Source organism: Cryptomeria japonica, chromosome 6, assembly GCF_030272615.1.
Source record: "Cryptomeria japonica chromosome 6, Sugi_1.0, whole genome shotgun sequence".
Lineage (NCBI taxonomy): Eukaryota > Viridiplantae > Streptophyta > Pinopsida > Cupressales > Cupressaceae > Cryptomeria > Cryptomeria japonica.
In genome coordinates this window covers 239,412,729-239,434,496 of record NC_081410.1, presented here as the reverse complement: position 1 = coordinate 239,434,496, position 21,768 = coordinate 239,412,729, and the positions used below count along the sequence as shown (strand labels likewise).

The window sequence follows — 21,768 nt, the reverse complement described above, 5'->3', positions numbered from 1 at the left end:
TCTAAGGGTGGCACAGGTTGGGACAATGTAGGCAACAGTGGTCAAGTTTGGATTCAAACCCACTAATTAAATGTGCTCTAAAGTGTTTAAAGCCCTTTCAAGGAATCCATTTCGTTCATAGCCTCCAGTTTGAGCACTCCATGAGACCATGTTATGGTCCTCCCTCTTCTCATGCCATTCTTTGTCTTCCTCCTCACGTTTCTCTATTCGTTCTCCCAATGCTTTTGTTTTTATTTTATTTTTCTTGTCCTTTTCTCTCTATATTTTTCTCCCGCACGCTCTCCACTTTCCTACTTAGTACACTTTTTTCTTCCCATGACCTATAGTTTCCCCCTCTTCTTTTGTTTTCTCCTTTGCAGCTTGTGTTCTCCACCTTCCTTTATCTTGCATGCTTTAGGAGGGTCCACAACCTAACTAAGAGATCTCTCCTTTCTTCTTTAATGCCTATCAAAGCTCTCATTTTCAACGCAAGAGAGGAGAATGCTTAGCAACATTGTGGAATGTGGATTTTCACCTAAAAATTGCCCTCCCTTCGAACTTTCTTTTTGAATCCTTTTAATGGATTATGCATGCCCATATCGTCCTCCTGTCACCAATCCTTCATTTAATGGAGATGGATACCCATGACTTTCCTTTACCTTGTTGAGTACTATTTTGGAGATTTTTTTTATTTTTTATTTTGGTAAGCATTGCTAGGGTGACAACTCCCATTATTAAATTTCAAAGAAACAAAAAACAAACAATGCATCAACCCAAAATGGGTGTGCCACCTTATTACATATGCAAATTTTCTCCTTTCATTGAGGATCTTAAAGACACCGGATGCTTTTCTTTTGAAGGTGGAGTCTTCTTCCTTTTCACCTCTGCCCATTCTTGTTTTGTCTTAAGTGGGATATGCATTCCATTGCTATCCACATCCAAGGTTCCATCATTATTGATGACTCAATGGAGATTTCTCGGATCTTGGGCTGCAAATCATATTGCTCCAAGGAGAGTGAGGATATCTCTATCAAAGAAACATTTAAACTTTGTTTCAGCACAAACCCATGAGAAGTCCTGCACATTGATATGAGAAGGGGAGCATGGAGGAGGATTCTTCCCATGAAGTGTATGAGAAGAGGTAGTAGCATAATGACTAGATTCCACCCCATCCCACCAAGTGAGTCGGCTGGGTGGGGCAACTTTAGCCTTCTCTGAAGCTTGCCTCTTCTTACATTAGGAAGTAACATGGTCTTTAGAAAAGCATTTTCAACACCTAAAAGCAATCTACAAGGTGGCACGAACGTCTATTACCAACTTTTGGTAAGATCTCTATTGGCAGACCTTTTGATAGATCGATTTCAACGCATAAACGAGTGTACGTAGAATTTTTGTAATTGTTTGTTTCCTTTGAGACACTATGGTACTTGCCTAGACCATTTCCAATAGCCTTCTGACAACCAATTTCCCAAAACTAAAGAGGAAAGTAAGGTAAATGCACCCAAAAAAATGCTGAAAAATTGTCCCGATTCGTGGGTCAAAAGAAGGGAACCATGGCTTCGTGCATAATAAATCTCCTTGAAAGAACCACAAACCAATTTTGAGTACCAATTCCTTATCTTCCAGAGATTCAAATTCCAGAATGAAAAACCCTTTGGCACAAAAGGGTAAATATTGATTTTTGCCTCCATATATTCTTTCCAATTTGTGTTGATATAGGAATGGAGGTTGCATAACTTTGGCCAAACCTTCATAAATATGCAAATGAGGGCGTGATCCTGCAAATAATCCTCTGTCACATGCTAAACTGTCTAGAAAAACCTTGGGAACTAAAGCCGAATGATGAATAGAGAAAGAAGGGCCCTGAAAAGTACAAGAATGGGGAGAAGGGGGTTCAGAAGGAGATTCCCTAGTCGGTGCAAAAGTGCTAGAAAAATAGCAACCCCCGTTCAGTCCAGGGCATCTTAGCAGAACACAACTTTGAAATTAAGAGATGAAGCTGTCTTTTTTTGTGGGGATGGAGAACTAATGGATCTACAGTTTGCAACATTTTCACAAGGGCGAGCGGACACAACAAAGACCTCAGCATCATCCTCGCCAAGTAATGAATCTGGACTTCTATGTGAACCAACATGCCTCTCGGCACCTAGGTCTGAGGCTACAATGAAAGGAATGGAGGAGTGATCGGTGGAGAAAGAAGTACACCCTAAACCGCCTAAGTTTGTGCCACTCTTGCCAAGAACCGGCCTCAGTGAACCTCAACAATCCTCTCTGATGGGCAAGGTAGCGGATGAAGGAGCAGAGGCAGACAAAGTCATTGTAGTCTATTAGTGTTTTTATATTTATGTAATTTTCACTATTCTACAAATATTTATGAATGTCCATATCTTTGCAATTAATTTGTTGACTCCTCTATTTCTTTCTTTTTATGTTTTTTATTTATTTACCTTGTACACGTTCTCGCATGTTGTAGCTGACATGGGATGTGGCATAGCACTAGCTAATTATTGTATAACACACATGTCATCCTTAATTCTTTGATATCATCTTCCCTAGTTGGAGACAAGTCTTTTGTCTTCAGACAAAAGTCAGTTACTTATTGGGATTTACAATTGAATCTTGAAGGGTTCAGGTGGCTGCCATGAAAGTTAGGGCCCTTAGAGAATTGTTTGCACCAACAATGTGTTTGTTGTTAAAAGCTTCTTGGATAAAATGAAATTCCTTTGAAATTTTGTCAATCACTATTCTGCAATAGCTCATCCCTCTAATTGAATCTTCCAAAATGATAAAGCATTTCAATTGGATCCTACACCAAAATAATATATCTAATGCCGATAAAAAATTTATTTGCTCAACACAAGTGCTTATGCTTATTTGACATACAATATCCTATTGAACTAGGAACATGCCCCTCTGCCTTTAAAACCTTTAGTGGTGCATATTTTTACTGGTTAGGTACTTAAGAACCTTAAACACCTTTGGAGATACTTATATTAGCCAATCAAATCGAAGAATGATTATGCTTCTGATGTAAGAGAACAGATACTTCCTGCTCATAGACACCCAAACACAAAACCATAACATAATATTTGCAGAGGCTCTGTTCTAAATGAACATCAAATTGTAAAAAGAAACACAACTTTAGTCATAACAAATCTGCAATCACAAAATTACAATCTTAGCCTACCAATGGCCTTTCTATCTGCACAATGACAAATTTACTCTCCCTTGTTCTGATTTACTTCCTCTGCACCTTCAATACATACACCCATCTCTCTGCACACATTCATTGCACTCACCACTCCTTTCTCACAATGCACAACCTCACACACACATTCCTTTGCCTTGGCCGATGCCTTCTTTTTCGGTCTCTACCCCTCTGCTTAACTGCTGCAGCTAGACCTCATACCATAATATATCTGCTTCTTTTTCGGTCTCTACCCCTCTGCTTAACTGCTGCAGCTAGACCTCATACCATGATATATCTGCTTTCAGTCTTCTACCTCCTGCGCAGACCCTTCACACATCGCCTTTTTCCTTGCACAGGAGTTTGGTTTTTCAATTCATGCTGCCCTTCTTGCTAATGCAGCCCCCTCTTATATCATTCCATGTCAAACTTTTAAACAGCAGCCACACACTCCATAATTCCCTCCCCTTTGAACCCCACTTTCTTCCTTTCTTGGGGTCAATTCTACCTGTTCACCAATAGGATCGTTCCAAATGAATGTCCCCCTCTCTCTCCTCAACGCCTCCTCTATTTTGTTCTTCCATTCAACCATTGCACCATGCATTACATTCTGATATCTGCCCTGGATTTTCTTTTCTTAGCGATTTATTAATTGTTTTGCCTCCACATTGTAGCGATCACTCTTCCATCTTCTCAGCTGATTCCTCTACCATCGATGCCCCTCTCTCATCACATTAAAGTTGCAAACCATTTCAAGTTTTGAATGGTCAGAAGACCCATGCAGCTACAGAAGCTGTGATGGATATCCATACCCTGTTTTGATGCTCCCATTCTAGCACGGGCAGGCAGGATGCTCCTGCATCAGCTTCTATTTTGTTCTATTGTGCATGTAGCCAATCTAAGCCCTTATATTAGAATCTTTTCTTGTATTGGAAGTTTCCAATGCCTTATTGACCATGGGAATCTATTCTATGCATTTGATTGTGATTTGCCTATGATTTAGTGCTAGCATGATTGTATATTTGTATAAGTTAGTTTTACAAAAGCATTGTCAAAAATGTTTGTCTTAATTCCTTGTGAGAAACCATTGATTCAGACTTGTTTTTCTATACCCTTTAGGCCCATTATGGATTCCACATAACATTATCAAAATTCCTGAGGTCATCAACTCCAAAGATATTTGAATTCTCTTCTCTTTTCTTGAATTTTCTTTTGTTAACTAAATGGATGACAATGGCCTTCTTGATCTCATCTTCTGAAAGATCAACTTGTTCCCACACTTGCATGCAAATCATGTACAAAGTGACTTTTGGGAAAAATTCAGTAGTCTCCTTTTTGTTCCTTGAAAGACATGAAGATTCCTTTTGGTCCACAAAATCCACAATATCTCAGTAGATAGGACCAGCCAAACTCTCAAAAACAGATTGCCAAGCTTACAATCAGAAAACTTGAAATATCTAAATGGAAAATCCCACCACAAGACAGATTTAACACTAGCCCACAAGGAACAAATAGAAATAAAACAATTCCAAAAAGACTTATAAAAGGATAATCAAAATATGCTTAAAGGATTCACAATCTCTAGACATAAGACAAACAACATTACCAGACCCAAGAATTTCCCAACAGCTAACTTCAACATAACTAGAAACCATCTGTAAGAGGATTTTTTAGGTTCAATAAATCTGGATCATATATTCCCAAGCCTGGATACCAACTTAGTCTTAGGATCACCAACCCTCTAAAGGGAATTGAGGCAAGTATGGAAGTTATCAATGTTTGAGAAATATCAAGGCATTCTTATTTGTAGTATCTAACAACTTATTACCACAGACCCCAGAAAAATTGTCTCACAATCTCAAATTATAATTATTCTCTAATACCAGTTGCTCAGTGCTCAAAGCAGCAATAACCAAAGAATATGTCCTTTTCTGTGTATCAAGAACACCAAAATCTCTCTTGAGAGCATCCCACATGATAAACCCATTGTTATTTATAATATGGGTAAACACTCTAACACCCTTATTTAACCATTTAAGAGCCAGAACAGCCTCTACAAAGGGCAAGAGATCTAGCATCAATCTTTACTGTCCACCAAAGTGACCTGAAAGGAACAAAATGGGTCATTTTTAATATTCTTAACATTATTATCAACAACATATTTTTTTGCGATCCCGCAAGGCTTCCATATGGATCCAAATACCACAGATCCCTTAACCTGGCATTTAAAATTACCAAACAATAAATCAATTAATCAAATATCTCTCGACATTGGTATACCTTTAGGTAGCCCCTCTTCAATATCATTTCTTGCTAAATTCTTCTAGGAATCACACATAACAAGGGCCAAAGAAATCATTTGACAGCTAAAGAAACACCTTGAACAAAAAGACTTTTTCAATCCATACCTCCTTTGAACCCCGCTGACAATAAATGTACCAACTCACAACATGCCTCTTTTTGGCTCCTTTACCATCAGACCATAGGTATCCCCTAATCATTTCTCTAGTTGATTCAAATGAGAAGAGAAAACAAGCCAAGCTGAGGAAAAAAGTAAAGTATCCTCATCATCCATTGCATTTTATACTGTAGTTTATGTATAGTGCACTGTTGTAAGCTATGTTACACAAGGATGTGTCCCTACCTATCAAACCCCCATCCCTATCCCTTGATGCATTTTGGGAACGGGGGAATGATTCCTAATGTCCCCTAGCCATCCCCCCCTATATGAGAAAATCCAAAAACGTCCTGGAATGGGTTCCCAAAATTGGGGACAGCAGGAGATGTATAGGGGATGCGTGGTCATCCCCAAGCTGGCCGGGGATGTTTCAGATGTCTCTCGACTGTCCGGGGTTGGCCAGGTTTCTCCTGCAGAAAAAGAATTTATTATAATGTTTAAAAAAAATAGTTCATAGCATTAAAAAAAAAGACTCTTAAATATATCATGATAGCATTACAACAACAGTATAATGTGACAGCTTAATAACAGCAGCAATAATATATCATGCAAGCATTCGAACAGTAATTAAATTAATCATGACAGCAGAGACAGCACCAACTGTAGTATAACAGCAATTAATATATCATGATTCAAATTCACAGTTGATTATATAAGTTAAAATTTGGGTTTTAGATTTTATTGTTCAAAAATGTCACAAACTTCAAAATTCTTGATATGGTACTAAAGGTGCATTTTCTATAGTCTGGTATAGTGTGGTATTGTGTGAGAAGTACAAAAAAAAAATTTCTTTCTGGAATATGGTTAGCAAGTATGCTTCTGCAGACATCATCCAACATCATTTTAACATTGTCATGTTATATTACTACTGGTATACTGCTGTTCATTAACTTGTAGAAACTTGACTCTCTCACTATACATATATATATATATAGAAAAGGTATAGTTTCTAGGCAAACATTGAATGGCTACATACAGGTCGCATAAGGAATTTTAACTCAGTATTAGATTCTTCTATACTATGAAAAGTATTTAAAAAGAGAGACAAGGACAATAGATCTCTTGATAGCCTCACTTCTTCTATGTATGATAAACTGATGATAGTGAGAGTATTTTTGAACATATATCAATGTCCACACACTCCTATATTTATATAGTAGACTTTACCACCTCTCTCAACCTTGCCATGAGCACGATTTTTGTTTGTTGCGAAGTGCTTTTTGGGGTTTAACTATTGTTGTGATGTATTCACACATCACCCCGTTGCAAATGGGGACCCCCACTTTTTCGCTTTCTAGGTTAGTTGTCTTAGCTTAGTCGTTGGTGGTTGTCATGTCTATGCTATTAGCCTTTTGCATGTAGTTGCTTAGGGGTTGATCAAGTCTCTCTCTTTAGGATGAAGTGAGGTACAACACTATCTTTGCCCTCCAAAGCTTCTAATGGTTAGCATTCTAAGATTAGACTCCAAGGTGAAGATTCCCTTTGTCCTAGAGCAATTCTAATCGCCATGACTAAGGATGATATTCATGAGTTAAGAGGTATGAAAGAGAGATTGAGATCATTGAAATCTCTTGGCTCAGGTCAATTAGGGTTTGAGACAAAGGTATGTCTCAAGTGCATTGAAATGTCAAGACTTAGTGCAAAGGCCTTCAAATTGGCTGATTTGGTGAAGAAGGTTTTGACAACAAAGGATGAAGTTTTGAATCATGATTTGCCTTAGATGAAAATTTGATAAACCGAGTCTCAAAATCTTGACAAAACTTTGGAATGCATGATGGATTGCAAAGGTCTCCTAATTGGCCGATTCCCTAATGAGTTGCAAATGTGAGTTGAAAATCTGCCTAGAGCAAAAGTTGCAAAGGTGAGTTGAAAATCCACCTTGACAATAAGTTGCAAAGCTCCCTTGAAATGCCGCCTTCAAGAAAAAGTTGCAAAGGTGAGTTGAAAATCCGCCTTGATGTTAGGTTGCAAAGGTGCTACAAAAACCCGCCACAATCCAAAGTTGCAAAGATACTTCAAAAAACTGCCAAGTGTGCAAGATGCAAAGGTACCCTAAAATGCCGCCTCCAAACAAGATTGCAAAGGTGAGTTCAAAATCCGCCTAGAGAAAAAGTTGCAAAGTTGTCTTGAAAATCCGCCTTGATGACAAGTTGCAAAGGTCTCTTGAAAATCCGCCTAGGTGTGCATATTGCAAAGGTCCTCCAAAAAGCCACCTAGACCATGACTTGCAAAGGTGCTCCAAAAAGCCGCCCAAGTGGATGACTTGCAAAGGTCTCTTGAATAACCGCCATGATCATGAAATGCAAAGGTGCTCTAAAAATCCACCTTGATGTTGAGTTGCAAAGGTCTCTCCAAAAGCCGCCATGATGAAGGAGTTGCAAAGGTGTCTTGGAAAGCCGCCTCAATCTAATCTTGCAAAGGTGTCCTCAAAATCCACCATGATGAAGGAGTTGCAAAGGTGTCTTAGAAAGCCGCCCAAAGGTATCAACTGCAAAGGAACCTCAAATCACCGCCCAAGCCTTGCAATGAAAAGGAGGTCAATTTGGCCCCCCAAGTCTTCAAGGTAGTAATTTTGTCAGCAGATTCCATTCTGATTTACAGCAAATCTCCAAGGTGGCAATACTGGTGACAGATACAAATGAGTTTCATTCTAATCTGCAATTCAGTATACAAAACACACCCAGTCCAGCAATTTGATGATCATTTTGCTCATATATTTGATCACAATTCACTTGAAGAAGGCGATTTTGAGGGAGAAAAGGTTTTCAGATCGAGTTAAAGGCATCTTTTCATTTATTTTGGAGGCAGACAAGAGGCAAACTTTGGTGAAATTTTGTGCATCATCAGACCTATAGCAAGCACAAAATCAGACATTTAAAAGTGGAAGGCAAGTAAAATTAATATGTATTTTATGTATTTGACACACTTTTGTTTGCTTTGCAGGTGATTAAGTAAGGAATCAAGGACAAGTCAACATCAAGACCTAGCTCGAGTCATGAGATCAAAGTCAAGGTCCTGAAGCATGGAGGAGACAACTTAATGATGAAGGAAAGTTTTACAATCTTTAATTCCTTTCGGGAATCCAAGAATCAAAGATAGTAAACCAAGTGCACCATTCATCCAGTGTATCTTGAACAAGGGAGGATCGATCAAGGTCATCACACAGTCTACATCAAATATGATCAAGGAAACAGATAGTTTCAGAAGAGTTAATCAAAGTTTGTTAGATCATAACAATGCTTCTCATTATCATCACATTGAGCAAACTAAATAATGTTGAGTATCAAGAGATATTGCTCAGCATTCCTTCATGATGATGAATCAAGTCTACGAGCAAGTTGAGATGGCATCCTAGTCATCATCCCACCAATCAGAGGAGTTCCACTTCAGCATGTCTGGATTCAATGAACCAAGCTCATCCATGGGGGCACCAACTCCAATGTACCTACCCCCATTATTTATTGGTCGAATATTCTAAAGAGGACATGTGTCCAAATGTTGTAATTATTTCATTGGCTAGAATAGAGTTTGTTATGGTTTTCATCTTGTAATATCGGCCATTAATCTCAAATCAATCTGAGCTTTTGAATTATAATGAGCTCTCTATATAAAGCTCAAGCTCTTCATTTGTAAGGGTTAGTAGTTAGAAGCAGAGAATTAGTGAATAGGAGAAAGATAGAAAATAGGAGGTTAATAATAGTTAGAGTTAGATTAGGAGGAGGAATTGTTATTAAGACTTGTAAATGGAGATACTCTTTTCATTGAAGTCATGGTGAAATGTGTTATTTCAACAAGTCACATGATTTCTACTTTTCATTTGCTTTCATGTTGATTATATTGAATGGAGGAATTTGTTGAATGTATTTGTGTGGAATGCATTTAGTCCATACCACTAGCCTCTTGCTGATTGTAAGTGTGCCTTGTGTGGTCAACTGGAATTATATGAACTTAACTTCAATTGTTATGCGTCCATTGTTTATGCATTAACTTGAATGGTAATCAATGTTTGATGGTAATGATTTGAACATCTTTGAATTGCACCTTAGAAGATTGCACTGAGCTTGTGTCAAATTGTTTGGTTTGATGATGAGACCTTGCCTATTAGGATTCCATCAAATCACTCATCCTTTTCTTGCATTCTTAGGATTAGAATAGAATTCATCAACTCTTTCTCTTTTGTCCTTTTTTCAATTCAAGCTAGTTTAAGGTAAAAAGCATCACAAGATTGCAACATCAGATGATCAAGTTCTAGCAATTCAAGTATTCAATTATTCAACGTAAGTCTCCGTGGATTACTAGCAATCACATCAACCATTGAGCTTATCCACAAGTCGTGACCCGACATTACGAACCTTGGAGTTGTCTCATTTGATCGCGAAGCATAACATTTGAGAGACTTTGTTCAAGAGAGGATAAGATACCTTGGTATTTTATTTTGTGTTTGATTGTGCATAAAAAAACACATCAACAACTACCATATGTAAATTTGGAATCTATGAATCCCTTCAAAATATTGCTAGAAAAAATAAAGTGCATTTTACTCCTCGTAATGGATTAAGCAGCTTCTAAAGTATTCTGAGCTCTTAAATGGTAGACAATCCTCATAATACATAGGTATGTGATATAAGCCAACTATCAATCTACCACAAATTCTCTCTCTAAATTGCAATTGAAACTAAGTTGACTGTTTTCATTGTACCTTTTGCAATAAATTGACAAACCACAATTGCAATGGTGTGATGAATGCTGGAGAATTCATTTCCACTTATAAAGGAAGCAATTTTCTTTGATAAGACATTGAATAACAGTTCTGATTTATCTATTGATCTCAGCATTACTATAAGTAGAAAAAGCATTGTTCTAGTGTCGTTGGTACCTAGATCTTGTCATTGACAAGAACTGTGGTATTGTGGTCTTCAGTGGTAAAGTATAATACCAAGGTGCTGAAGAGCTAAAGCAAAGCAACATAAATTCCATGTAATGTACCGTACGGTAACTCAACTTCCACGTACAATCTACACCACTGCCACCATACCTCCACAGTACGGGCTACCTCCATCGTACGGTCAACACCCTCCACCATACGGTCAACCCACCGTACAGCCAACACAACCCTGTACACCCTCCACTGTACGACCCTACACTCTGTACGCTCCTTGCCTTCCGTATGGTCAATTGATTCTCCGTGTACGGACTAATAATCACGGCCTCGAAAAGATGGTTATGTTATATGTAATATGTTGGTGCTATGACTATGTGAGAGATGTAAAGACAAGCAATGACATTACGAACCATTACTGGAATATTGGAATGCTCGGATTATGAATATTATTCAAAACACAATATCAAATATCGTTGTCTAATATAGATTTGTCTTTGAATGAAGACTTCACAAATTTGTAGCATAATATGAAATATTGGAATGACATTTCCAATGGCAGACTAGGGTGGTTGTGAACCATCGAAACTGCAATCACAGAATAGGGAGGATCTTGCACCTCCGAAACTGCATAGTGCCAAACTCCAACTGGAATTCGCAAATACAAAGAAAACATCAAATTCACCATCATACCTACAACTATGCCAAACTCAGCCTTATAAATGGGCTCTAGAAAGTTTCCTGAAGGGTTACAAATGACCGACACCAAAAGTTTATTATTTTATTAATTTGGGCCCCTTTATTTAGTAATTAAATTAATTAATTAAATAAGTCCTTATGATATTATTTAAAATTTAGGACCACTTAATTAATTAACTTAATTAAGTCTCTTTATTAAAATTGGGGACATTACAATCCTCTCGGCCCAAAGATTGCCTGCCCTCAAGCAATCCGCAACTATTTGCCATTTGACAAGCTCCGGGATCCCAGACCATGCACAAATGCCAGTAGCCGTATTCGTTGAAAGCTTGACGCCACACCACGACTGCAAGCACCGCTTGCAAATCCCCAATCGGATTGTGCTGCTCCACTCTGATATTGCCCTGCTCGGAGTTGAGAAATAATTCATCAAAATCCATCTTGCTTTTCTCATATAGATGCCACTCACAAGGAGAGATGACAATCATGCACGCCTCATGCCCAACCGAAAGGGAAACTTCGTATTCAACCAATTGTAGAGATTGCTCCTGTAAGGGATCATTGCTAGAGTTCGCATCTCCATGAAGAAGATCAACCATTGCTGGCTTGACAAAATTCATACAAACATCTTCATCCTTGCAGTTGTCATGAAATTTTAAGTGTTCTCCACTTGAAGGGACAATTGTTGTCTCTAGCTTGTCCATATCCTCCTGTCGCAGGAGTGAACATGAGGACTTGTCTTCATCTTTCTTTGATTTTGATTGACTTCCAAATTCAGGATCCAACTCCTCTTTTCTTTTCCTTATATAGTACCTATCAAAGGAATCGGTTTTCTTGATCTGCTCAGGTTCACTTGAGTATTCATCAAAGATTCTGATAACCTCCTCATGCATAGGTATACTTTTTCCGGTCAGAACTAGATATTCTTGAAATGTTAGAAGATTCTTCCTCTTTTGATATTTGTTATACCACTAGGTGATTTTATTGGCAGCAATTTCATTATCCCTTTCTTCCATTTCTGTAGTCATCCCAAGCATTCCACAGGTTGGCAAGATTTTAGCTCTGATACCACTGTAATGTACCGTACCGTACGGTAACTCAACTTCCACATACGCTCTACACCACTGCCACCGTACCTCCACTGTACAGGCTACCTCCACCGTACAATCAACACCCTCCACCATACGGCCAACCCACTGTACAACCAACACAACCCCGTACACCCTCCACCATACAGCCCTACACTCCATACGCTCCTTGCCTTCTGTACGGTATGGTCAATTGATTCTCCGTGTATGGACTAATAATCACAGCCTCGGAAAGATGGTTATGTTATATGTAATATGCTGGTGCTATGACTATGTGAGAGATGTAAAGACAAGCAATGACGTTATGAACAATTACTGGAATATTGGAATGCTCGGATTATGAATATTATTCAAAACACAATATCAAATATCGTTGTCTAATACAGATTTGTCTTTGAATGAAGACTTCAAAAATTTGTAGCATAATATGAAATATCAGAATGATATTTCCAATGGCAGACTAGGGTGGTTGTGAACCACCGAAACTGCGATCACAGAATAGGGAGGATCTTGCACCTCTGAAACTACACAGTGCCAAACTCCAACTGGAATTTGCAAATACAAAGAAAACATCAAATTCACCATCATACCTCCAACTATGCCAAACTCGGCCTTATAAATGGGCTTTGGGAAGTTTCCCGAAGGGTTACAAACAGCCGACACCAAAAGTTAATTATTTTATTAATTTGGGCCCCTTTATTTAGTAATTAAATTAATTAATTAACTTAATTAAGTCACTTTATTAAAATTGGGGACATTACATTCAACCAAGCAACTGGGTGAATATCCTTCAACAGATATGTAAGCTACTGTTAAGTCAAAATTAAATGGATCCAATACATGATTTCCAGCTTATACTACCTGCAAGAGCTAGTCAATAAAGTACTGATAAGACATCAATTTCTGAAAGTAATGAATAATTCATCTTTTTATGTAACCTCAATTTGTAGCATGACCATGCATTCTTTTATGTAAATTTAAAGCTCTTTTTCGCAAGCTGTCACACAGCCTTCCTTGATAGAATTTTGACCAATATGGTTTGTTACGTATCATTAGCTTTTTATTCTACAATTCTAGAAAATTACTGTAATGCACCATAAATGGGACTTTTAAATTTTTTACTTGTTTGTTGGGAATATAAACCATCCTTTCCCTAAACTTAAAGACAGCCTACGTTATTATTGTTCAGGGCTCTTAACATCAAACTTTACCTCTTTATGCTTGATGTCTAGCTTAAATGAAAACAGAAGAACGAAATCACCACATATAAAGATTTGTCTCTTCTAAATTAAGATCTGGACGAAAATTACCATGACTTACATCAAAACTGTAATAACAGTTACAGTGACAGTCAAATGGCCAAAGGTTGTTTTTAGAGATTCCTTCTTTTGTTTGCAGATTTTTTAGGCAATTACTTCTCCTCTTTATGATCCATCAAATGGCACTGGGGCTCTTCAAATTCATAGCATCATTGGGTCGGAATATGATCATCTCACAAACATTTGGATCGTTTGCTTTACTTGTTGTGTTTGTTCTTGGAGGATTTGTGATTTCTCGAGGTACAGTCTACATTTGACAGTATTATACACATGCAATTATTTAAATTGGAGCATATGACTTTTAGCAATATTTAACTTATTAACTATAATAGAAATGGTTGATTTTATTTTATCATGTTTCTTCAACAGAGAATATACCCGGCTGGTGGATTTGGGCATATTGGTGCTCCCCAATGTCTTACAGCCAAAATGCCCTCGCTGTAAATGAATTTTTGGCTCCCAGATGGAATAAAGTAAGTGAGGGAATTTCTGGATAAATCATCAAAGGCCAATGATTTCATTTAAATATTTCACTTACTTGCAGTCAAGTAGTACTACTCATATTATATACATTATTTCATCTAAATATTTCACTTATATGCAGCCGAGTAGTACTACGTCAAATAAGACATTGGGACGTGCAATAATAGAAGCTCGTGGTTTATTTGCTGAAGCTAGATTTTATTGGATTGGTATTGGAGCACTGATTGGGTTCTGTGTAATTTTTAATATTCTGTTTACCTTGGCTTTAGCTTACCTTAATCGTAAGTGTGTGATGTTATTAGAACTTTAAATGCAACGCTGTTTCCTCAATTCTTTATTTAATATTTTTACTGTGAGATGGGAGATCTAATAGAAGTTAGAACACTTTCCAATTACAGCTTTTGGAAAACCACAGGGTGTACTATCTGAAGATGTAATTGAAGAGAAACATGCAAACAGAACTGGAGAAAGTACCCATGGAGGAAAACTTATACCTGTAGATGCATCTCGAAAAGATTCAAGAGGTAAATCATGAGATTTCCTGAAATCTTTTAACTTCTTGTGAATGTCTGAATCTACTCTTCAACACTGAATTTCTTTGTTTTAGCCAAGGACAGAAACATATATGAGGTTTAGAAAGTTAACCAGCAATAGATCAAGGGATTTCTTGAAATCCTTTCACTGGATGTGAATGTCTGAATCTACTCCTCAAAGCTGACTTTTCTTTGTTTCTAGCCAATTACTGAAACATATATAAAGTTTAGAAAGCGACCAGTGATAAGTCAAGATGTTTCTTTAAATACATTTACTGCTTGTGAATGTGTGGGTCTACCATTAAAGATAAAATGCCTTGCCTCAGATAGAGACTAAAACATGTTTCAAACTGAGAATGGTACTGTTTACTATCTATTGTAAATCTTGTAATGGAAAATAATTATTGTGTGGAATGAATCTATAAATTTTCTCTGTATCTTGAGTAACAGAACACTATAACAAAATAAAGTAGAGTCAGAGCTTAGAAAGTCTTTTAAAACTGAAAGCATTCTATTACTTAAATAGAAAAATAACAAATAAACTGAAAAATATGCTATAGAAAAAGGTTTCTTAAATGCTTAAATGAAAAGGTCATGAAGCATATCAATTGAACGGTTCCAAAACTATCTGAAGAAGCTAGCACTATTCCTTCACAGATTTTAACATTTTTGTCAGGCCATGGATACTCGCTAGAGAGAAGAGATAGTTCAAACTCTGAATTCTATTCTGCCCATGGTGGAGAAGTTTCTGATCTCCAAGCTTCGTTACCTCACAAGAAAGGAATGGTCCTTCCTTTCCAGCCATTATCAATTGCTTTTGAAAACATCAGATACTATGTTGACTTGCCAGAGGTTGGTGCAGCTATTTTGTTTGATTTAAGTTTTACTTATTTGGCAATAGTTTAACATGCCTAGCTTCTCACCAATAGGAAATCCGGATCTGATAGCTAGTTATGTGTCAGGAAATGAAAAATGAAGGTGTGGATCAAAACAGGTTACAACTCCTCTCCAACATAAGTGGATCCTTCAAGCCAGGTGTGCTTACAGCCTTGATGGGAGTTAGTGGAGCTGGAAAAACCACATTGATGGATGTCTTGGCTGGGAGAAAAACAGGAGGCTACATAGAAGGAAGTATAAACATCTCTGGATACCCTAAGAAACAAGAAACATTTGCTCGCATCTCAGGGTACTGCGAACAAAATGACATCCACTCCCCAAATGTCACAGTCTATGAATCACTTGTGTACTCTGCATGGCTGCGTCTTCAACGAGATGTCGTTGAGAGAACTAGAATGGTGGGACTTCAAGTTCCTCTCTTTACATGCAGTGATTTGGATAGACGGTCTTTCCTTTTAATGAAACTAAGCTAGCAGGTGTTTTTGGTGATCTTTGTTGCAATGACTACAGATGTTTGTGCAAGAGGTGATGGAACTCGTGGAGCTTACTCCTCTGAGGGATGCTCTGGTAGGGCTTCCTGGGTCAACAGGCCTTTCTACGGAGCAGAGGAAAAGGCTTACCATTGCAGTGGAACTTGTTGCCAACCCTTCAATAATCTTCATGGATGAACCAACTTCAGGATTAGATGCCCGTGCTGCAGCTATAGTAATGCGTACTGTGCGCAACACAGTGGATACTGGTCGGACAGTTGTCTGTACCATCCACCAACCCAGCATTGATATCTTTGAATCTTTTGATGAGGTAAACCCAAGTATCTTCATGATTCAGAGACATCATAAGTAAATGTATTTCATATTGGGCCCACTAAACTTCATAGCTTTGCTTCCGAAAGGTGAACTTAATTGCAAATATCTGAAATAAGGTAGATATATTCTAATCAATGGTAAAGGTTCACTTCTTTGTCTTGCTGAACTGCAGCTGCTACTTATGAAAAGGGGTGGCCAAATGATCTATGCAGGACCATTGGGTCAGCATTCTCATAAACTTATTGAATATTTTGAGGTACATTTGGCCTTTTTATTCACTTCTTGACAGCTACTGATTAATACATTGTGCATGCCATTGTCAACACATAGCAGAAAGGAATAATGTTGTTTGTTTCTTGTGTCATTATTTAGTCTGTGGAAGGGGTTCCACGAATTACAGAAGGATACAATCCAGCAACATGGGTGCTGGAAGTCAGCGCCATATCTGTTGAGCAAAGTCTCGGAATAGACTTTGCTGATATTTACACAAAATCTTCACTTTATGAGTATGTAGTTGATTGAACTTTCTCGAGGAAAAACTGTAGTCATCCTTCACTTAGAGGACTCCTTTAAGGATGGAAAAATTTCATGCTTTTGCTTAACGTATTTTCTGTTTGTCAGATGGAATCAACAACTTATTAAAGAACTAAGCACCCCTGCTCCGGGCTCAAAGGATCTAAATTTTCCAACACAGTACGCACAGTCCTTCCCAGTTCAGTGCATGGCATGCCTTTGGAAGCAATATTGGTCATATTGGCGTAATCCACACTATGTTGTTGTGCGTTTTTTCTTCAGCACAATAGTTGCCCTTCTGTTTGGGAGCATCTTTTGGGACCTTGGGACAAAGAGGTTAGATGCTCTTCTCACTGGCACAATAGTCTAGATTTTCCAATATGCACCTGCAGCCATCAGATTTGTGTATCACACCTTTGCATTGATTTATCAGAATTTTTCTTAAGACTACATGTTTCAATTCAGCTGCCACCTGTCATACTGGCAATTTATTTTTTGAACATTCTATAATTTAATTTTGTAGAGGCAATCAACAAGATTTATTCAATATTTTGGGAGCAATGTACTGCTCTGTACTTTTTATTGGAGTAAGCAATGCATCCAGTGTACAACCTGTGGTCGATGTGGAAAGGACTGTCTTCTATAGAGAAAGAGCTGCTGGAATGTACTCAGCGTTCCCTTACGCCTTTGGACAGGTACTCTAAATTCTGTCGCTGAATCCTTCTTAAATGATGTTCAACAGTGCAGCCTCAGATTAAATGGATGATCCTCTTGTTATTTATTTGTGCAGGTGGCAATTGAGGTTCCTTATGTTCTTCTGCAGTCTGTAGTTTATGCCCTCTTGGTCTATTCCATGATCTCATTTGAGTGGACAGCAGTCAAGTTTTTCTGGTTCTTCTTTTTCATGTATTTCACTTTTCTATACTTCACCTTCTTTGGAATGGTGACAGTTGCCATGACTCCAAACTTCCATGTTGCAGCAATCATTGCATCTGCATTTTATTCTACATGGAACCTCTTTTGTGGTTTCATCATTCCTCGACCTGTAAGTCCATGTTAAAGCTTTTTTGCTGAGGCAAATTTTATATATCACGGGTTAAAAAATATTAAAATGTATAGCATCAAGTCACGATGATTATTAATGCAATCAAATCCTTTTTCTTTGAACCAGAAAATGCCTGTGTGGTGGAGATGGTACAACTGGGTGACACCTATTTCCTGGACACTCTATGGTTTGATTGCATCACAGCTTGCTGATGTAGATACAGAGATGGAGACAGCAGATGGGAAAGTGGCGGTGTCTGAATTCATAAGGAATTACTTTGGGATGAGACATGACTTTCTGGGAATTGTAGCATTGGTGATTGTTTGCATCCCTATTGGCTTTGCTGCCTTGTTTGGTCTGGCCATTAAAAAGTTCAATTTCCAAAAAAGATAGGCATTCCATACAACCAATTTTTAGCAGTTTGGTCTGACTATTGAAATGCTCAATTTCTAAAGAAGATAGGCATTCCATATAGCCAGCTTATTGCACATTCATCCAATGTATCAGATAGGCCTATTTCATGTTCTTGTGAGAACCATATAAATCATATGCTTCAGTTGAAGTCATATGAACATTTTAACCATGTCCTGTAATTCATTTCAGAAGTAGGTGTATTGTGGGGTTTATACACAGGAGCTGATCAGCGTTATTGAGAGACTTGGTAAGGGGGAGAACAGAGGCTCTCACCCACTGCATCAGAATCCCTATTGTAACCGTATTCTTGCATCCTGCTACGTAACAACCAGTTTTTGGGAATAGCTTCCTTAATGCTACCCATTGCTTTCATAAATACTCTCAAAATTAATGTTGTTCAAGTAAGGTTTTAAATCACTAAGATTAACTGTAGATATTGCTTTATTAACTCCTGCTACGTAACTACCAGTTTGGGGGAATAGCTTCCTTAATGCTACCCATTGCTTTCATAAATATACTCTCAAAATTAATGGTGTTCAAGGTTGGTTTTAAATCACTAAGGTTTTCAGAGGCATTATGATGAAAACAACATCTGTTGCTACAGTTAAATAAGCCCTGCTCTGTTTCTGCCAAATTGCCAATTGAACAATGGTATTGCAGGTACAGAAACGAACACAGCAGAATAGAAAGGAAATACAAGAAGATAAGCAATACGAGAACCATATCAGCAAAAAACATAACTCTCTATTCTCAAATTTGCAAGTTGAAACTCTATTGATTAAGATTCAACCGCAGCATATAGAAAAAGAATATATCAGCAAAGCAAGCAGCAAGAATAATTTTCCTTTAAACTAATGAGAACAACAGAAAATCTCCTTTATTTTTGAAATAAAAATTTACATTTTGTCTATCTCTTTCTTGCCATTAATTCAAAAAAAATGTTTCCCTATATACAAACCAGTCCATGGGACCAGCAAAGAATTTGTGTTGTAATGTCATGGTCCAGTGCGACTGCTTGTGTAGGTTTTAAAGCAGCAGTGCTGGTAGTTTTTCTAATATAATTGAGCAATTATATTTTAAGAATTACTGTTCTGTGAAAAGGGGGTTTTGAAGTTATATACATCAACTGCACAATGAAAGAAATCTTCAATATATATATAACATTTTACTCTTCGAATATATATTTCTAAAATTTTAGTAATATTGTTCTTTTGTAGAATTTTCATAATAGCATTTATTTGCCAGTTCATAAATGAACCATTGTATATAGGGCAAGTAGAACAATAATTTGAAATTTTAAAAAAGCCAAATATTTGATATAATATTTAGAATATTATATTAATTTTTAAAATTATAAGAATATGATAATTATAAAATCGTAAATAATTTGTTGGTTTTATAAAACTAAAAATATATGATTATAAATATTACAGAATTTAATTCATTTATGGGTTTTGTCAAGTTGATCCCTTCTTTAATATGAGGGCTAATGTTCAATGGCATTCGCCATATGAGGGGTGGATTAATGTCAACTTTGATGGAGCTATCAGAGGAAATCTAGATTTGACCAGGGTAGGTTGTGTTCTTAGATACCGAAACAAACAACAAAGTGGAACTTTTAGCGGCTTGGTATGGAGTTCTATTATGCATTAGAATGGGGTCAACAAACTCCACCTAGAGCGTGACTTTATGGGTGCGATTAATGCAATTCGGTGCCAAGATATGTCGAATGGAAAGCTTAAAAAACTCCCCTCGTGAATTTGGCATGGCTTGGGCTAATTGGAAGATTTCAAACTTGTGTACAACTACCAAGAGGCCAATGTTGAAGCATGGAAACTGTAGAAGGAAGTACTTGGAATGATTACAACCATCACTATCGTAGATTTGGCAAACTTGAATACCCACTACGCAACATTAGAACGGAAATGACTATCCAATAGACAAAATGGTTGACAATTTTTTTATTTATTAAATAAATTAAAAATTATAAAATAGTTATTTTGTGATTTTTAATTTATTTAATAAATGAAAAAAATGTCACTATGCATTAGAACTAGCGAAGAGGACGCCAGACACTAGTGCATTAATGTCGAAAGCAAGGGAACATTTATTAGTCAGGGAAGAAGGGGTGGTGGAGGGCCTTATCAACCATGAAATTGCGAGAGATGACATTATTCACATGATGGACTCTATGATTTACCTAAGAGTTTTAGAGAGGCAAATGGTGTTCTGCGAGAGGATTACAAACCAACTCTCAAAGGACATTTTCAACATATCAAAACCAGAGGTGATGGAGGCCATCAAGAATATCTTGGGAGAGGCCCTCCTCTCATCAAATTGTTGCTATGGGGTAGATAGTGATGTCACGTCTCTTTTCATGGCCTGACTACTATTGGAACTTGAGGAGAAGATCTTTGTCAAGATCCTCATGCAAAAGCTAGTTAGGGCAAAGTGGTGGATGGACATGCAACAATACCTTGATTTGGTGGTCACTGGTTTTGGATTTTTCCCATCTTAAGGAGTTTGATGGGAAATTCAGTGATGGGGGACCTTTTGTGCGAAACTCATTGAATGACCTCCGGGTTTGAGAAGCCGACTCTTCATACAATTGGGGGGAGAAAAGGGGAAGAAGGAAACTTAAAACAAACGATCTACACTACTTAGGCGATACGCCATAATATTTTGGAAAAACGTTAACAACGTATAAAACCCAAATACATGCGGCTTTAAAGCTCATTCAACAATCTACATGCTCAGAACTATTTGAGAGAGTAATTCAACAAAACTCATTCAACATAAAATGACATTAACCATTCATCCAACAGATAACAAGTCTCAGAACATAGTTTAATCCGTGGAGTCTCACAACAAATACCATAGAAGTTATTGAATTTGAAAACATCACAGAAGTTAGTATATTAAGCTTCAAATAAAACAATCACAAAGGCCATAGGCACAATCTGATAGTCTATCATTCACCAAATTTAATTAACATAAAGGCCTCTTTAATAAGCCAAAGTCTAAAAATCTCTCTTAAAGTCTGAACCCCTTTAAAGTAGAAAAAGAGCATATATAGAGCCCCCGACTCTTAACCAACAGTACGCAACATCAACAACATCCTAGCAACTGCTTCTAACAGGAAACTCCCAGTGTGACACTCCGCGAGACCTACCCAGGGAAACGACCTTCGAAGTTGTTATCCCAACTGCGTCATGGCAACCCTTGCACTTGCCCAAAATAAGAAAATCGCAATGCAAACCACATTTTGGTTCACGAACTACCATGGAAGACACGTGGTGACTCGAGGGAGACCCGAAGTCAAGCGTGAAAAGAGAACCAGATCATGCAACGCAGGGACACCAATTGTCACCATCTTTACACGATGGATGGTGGGACTGAGAAGCATACACCGAGATAAAAACTTGAGCCACGTGGTAGCTCCGCGTTCTCTCAACTTTAAGCGAGAAA

General features: G+C 37.6%; 1 protein-coding gene across 1 annotated transcript in view; it reads left to right on the top strand.

The window, feature by feature from the left end:
* LOC131077320 (pleiotropic drug resistance protein 1) overlaps positions 1-18,516 on the top strand; it is a 59,018-nt gene extending 40,502 nt beyond the window's left edge. Inside the window, exons 12-24 of the mRNA XM_058014792.2 lie at positions 13,689-13,849; positions 13,979-14,082; positions 14,214-14,373; positions 14,491-14,616; positions 15,302-15,477; positions 15,588-15,920; positions 16,033-16,323; positions 16,501-16,584; positions 16,701-16,834; positions 16,950-17,177; positions 17,365-17,536; positions 17,632-17,886; positions 18,013-18,516. Coding sequence (XP_057870775.1) covers positions 13,689-13,849; positions 13,979-14,082; positions 14,214-14,373; positions 14,491-14,616; positions 15,302-15,477; positions 15,588-15,920; positions 16,033-16,323; positions 16,501-16,584; positions 16,701-16,834; positions 16,950-17,177; positions 17,365-17,536; positions 17,632-17,886; positions 18,013-18,279 — 2,491 coding nt within the window. The 3' untranslated portion in view covers positions 18,280-18,516. The remainder of the gene's footprint in view (positions 1-13,688; positions 13,850-13,978; positions 14,083-14,213; positions 14,374-14,490; positions 14,617-15,301; positions 15,478-15,587; positions 15,921-16,032; positions 16,324-16,500; positions 16,585-16,700; positions 16,835-16,949; positions 17,178-17,364; positions 17,537-17,631; positions 17,887-18,012) is intronic.
* The last annotated feature ends 3,252 nt before the right edge of the window (positions 18,517-21,768 follow it).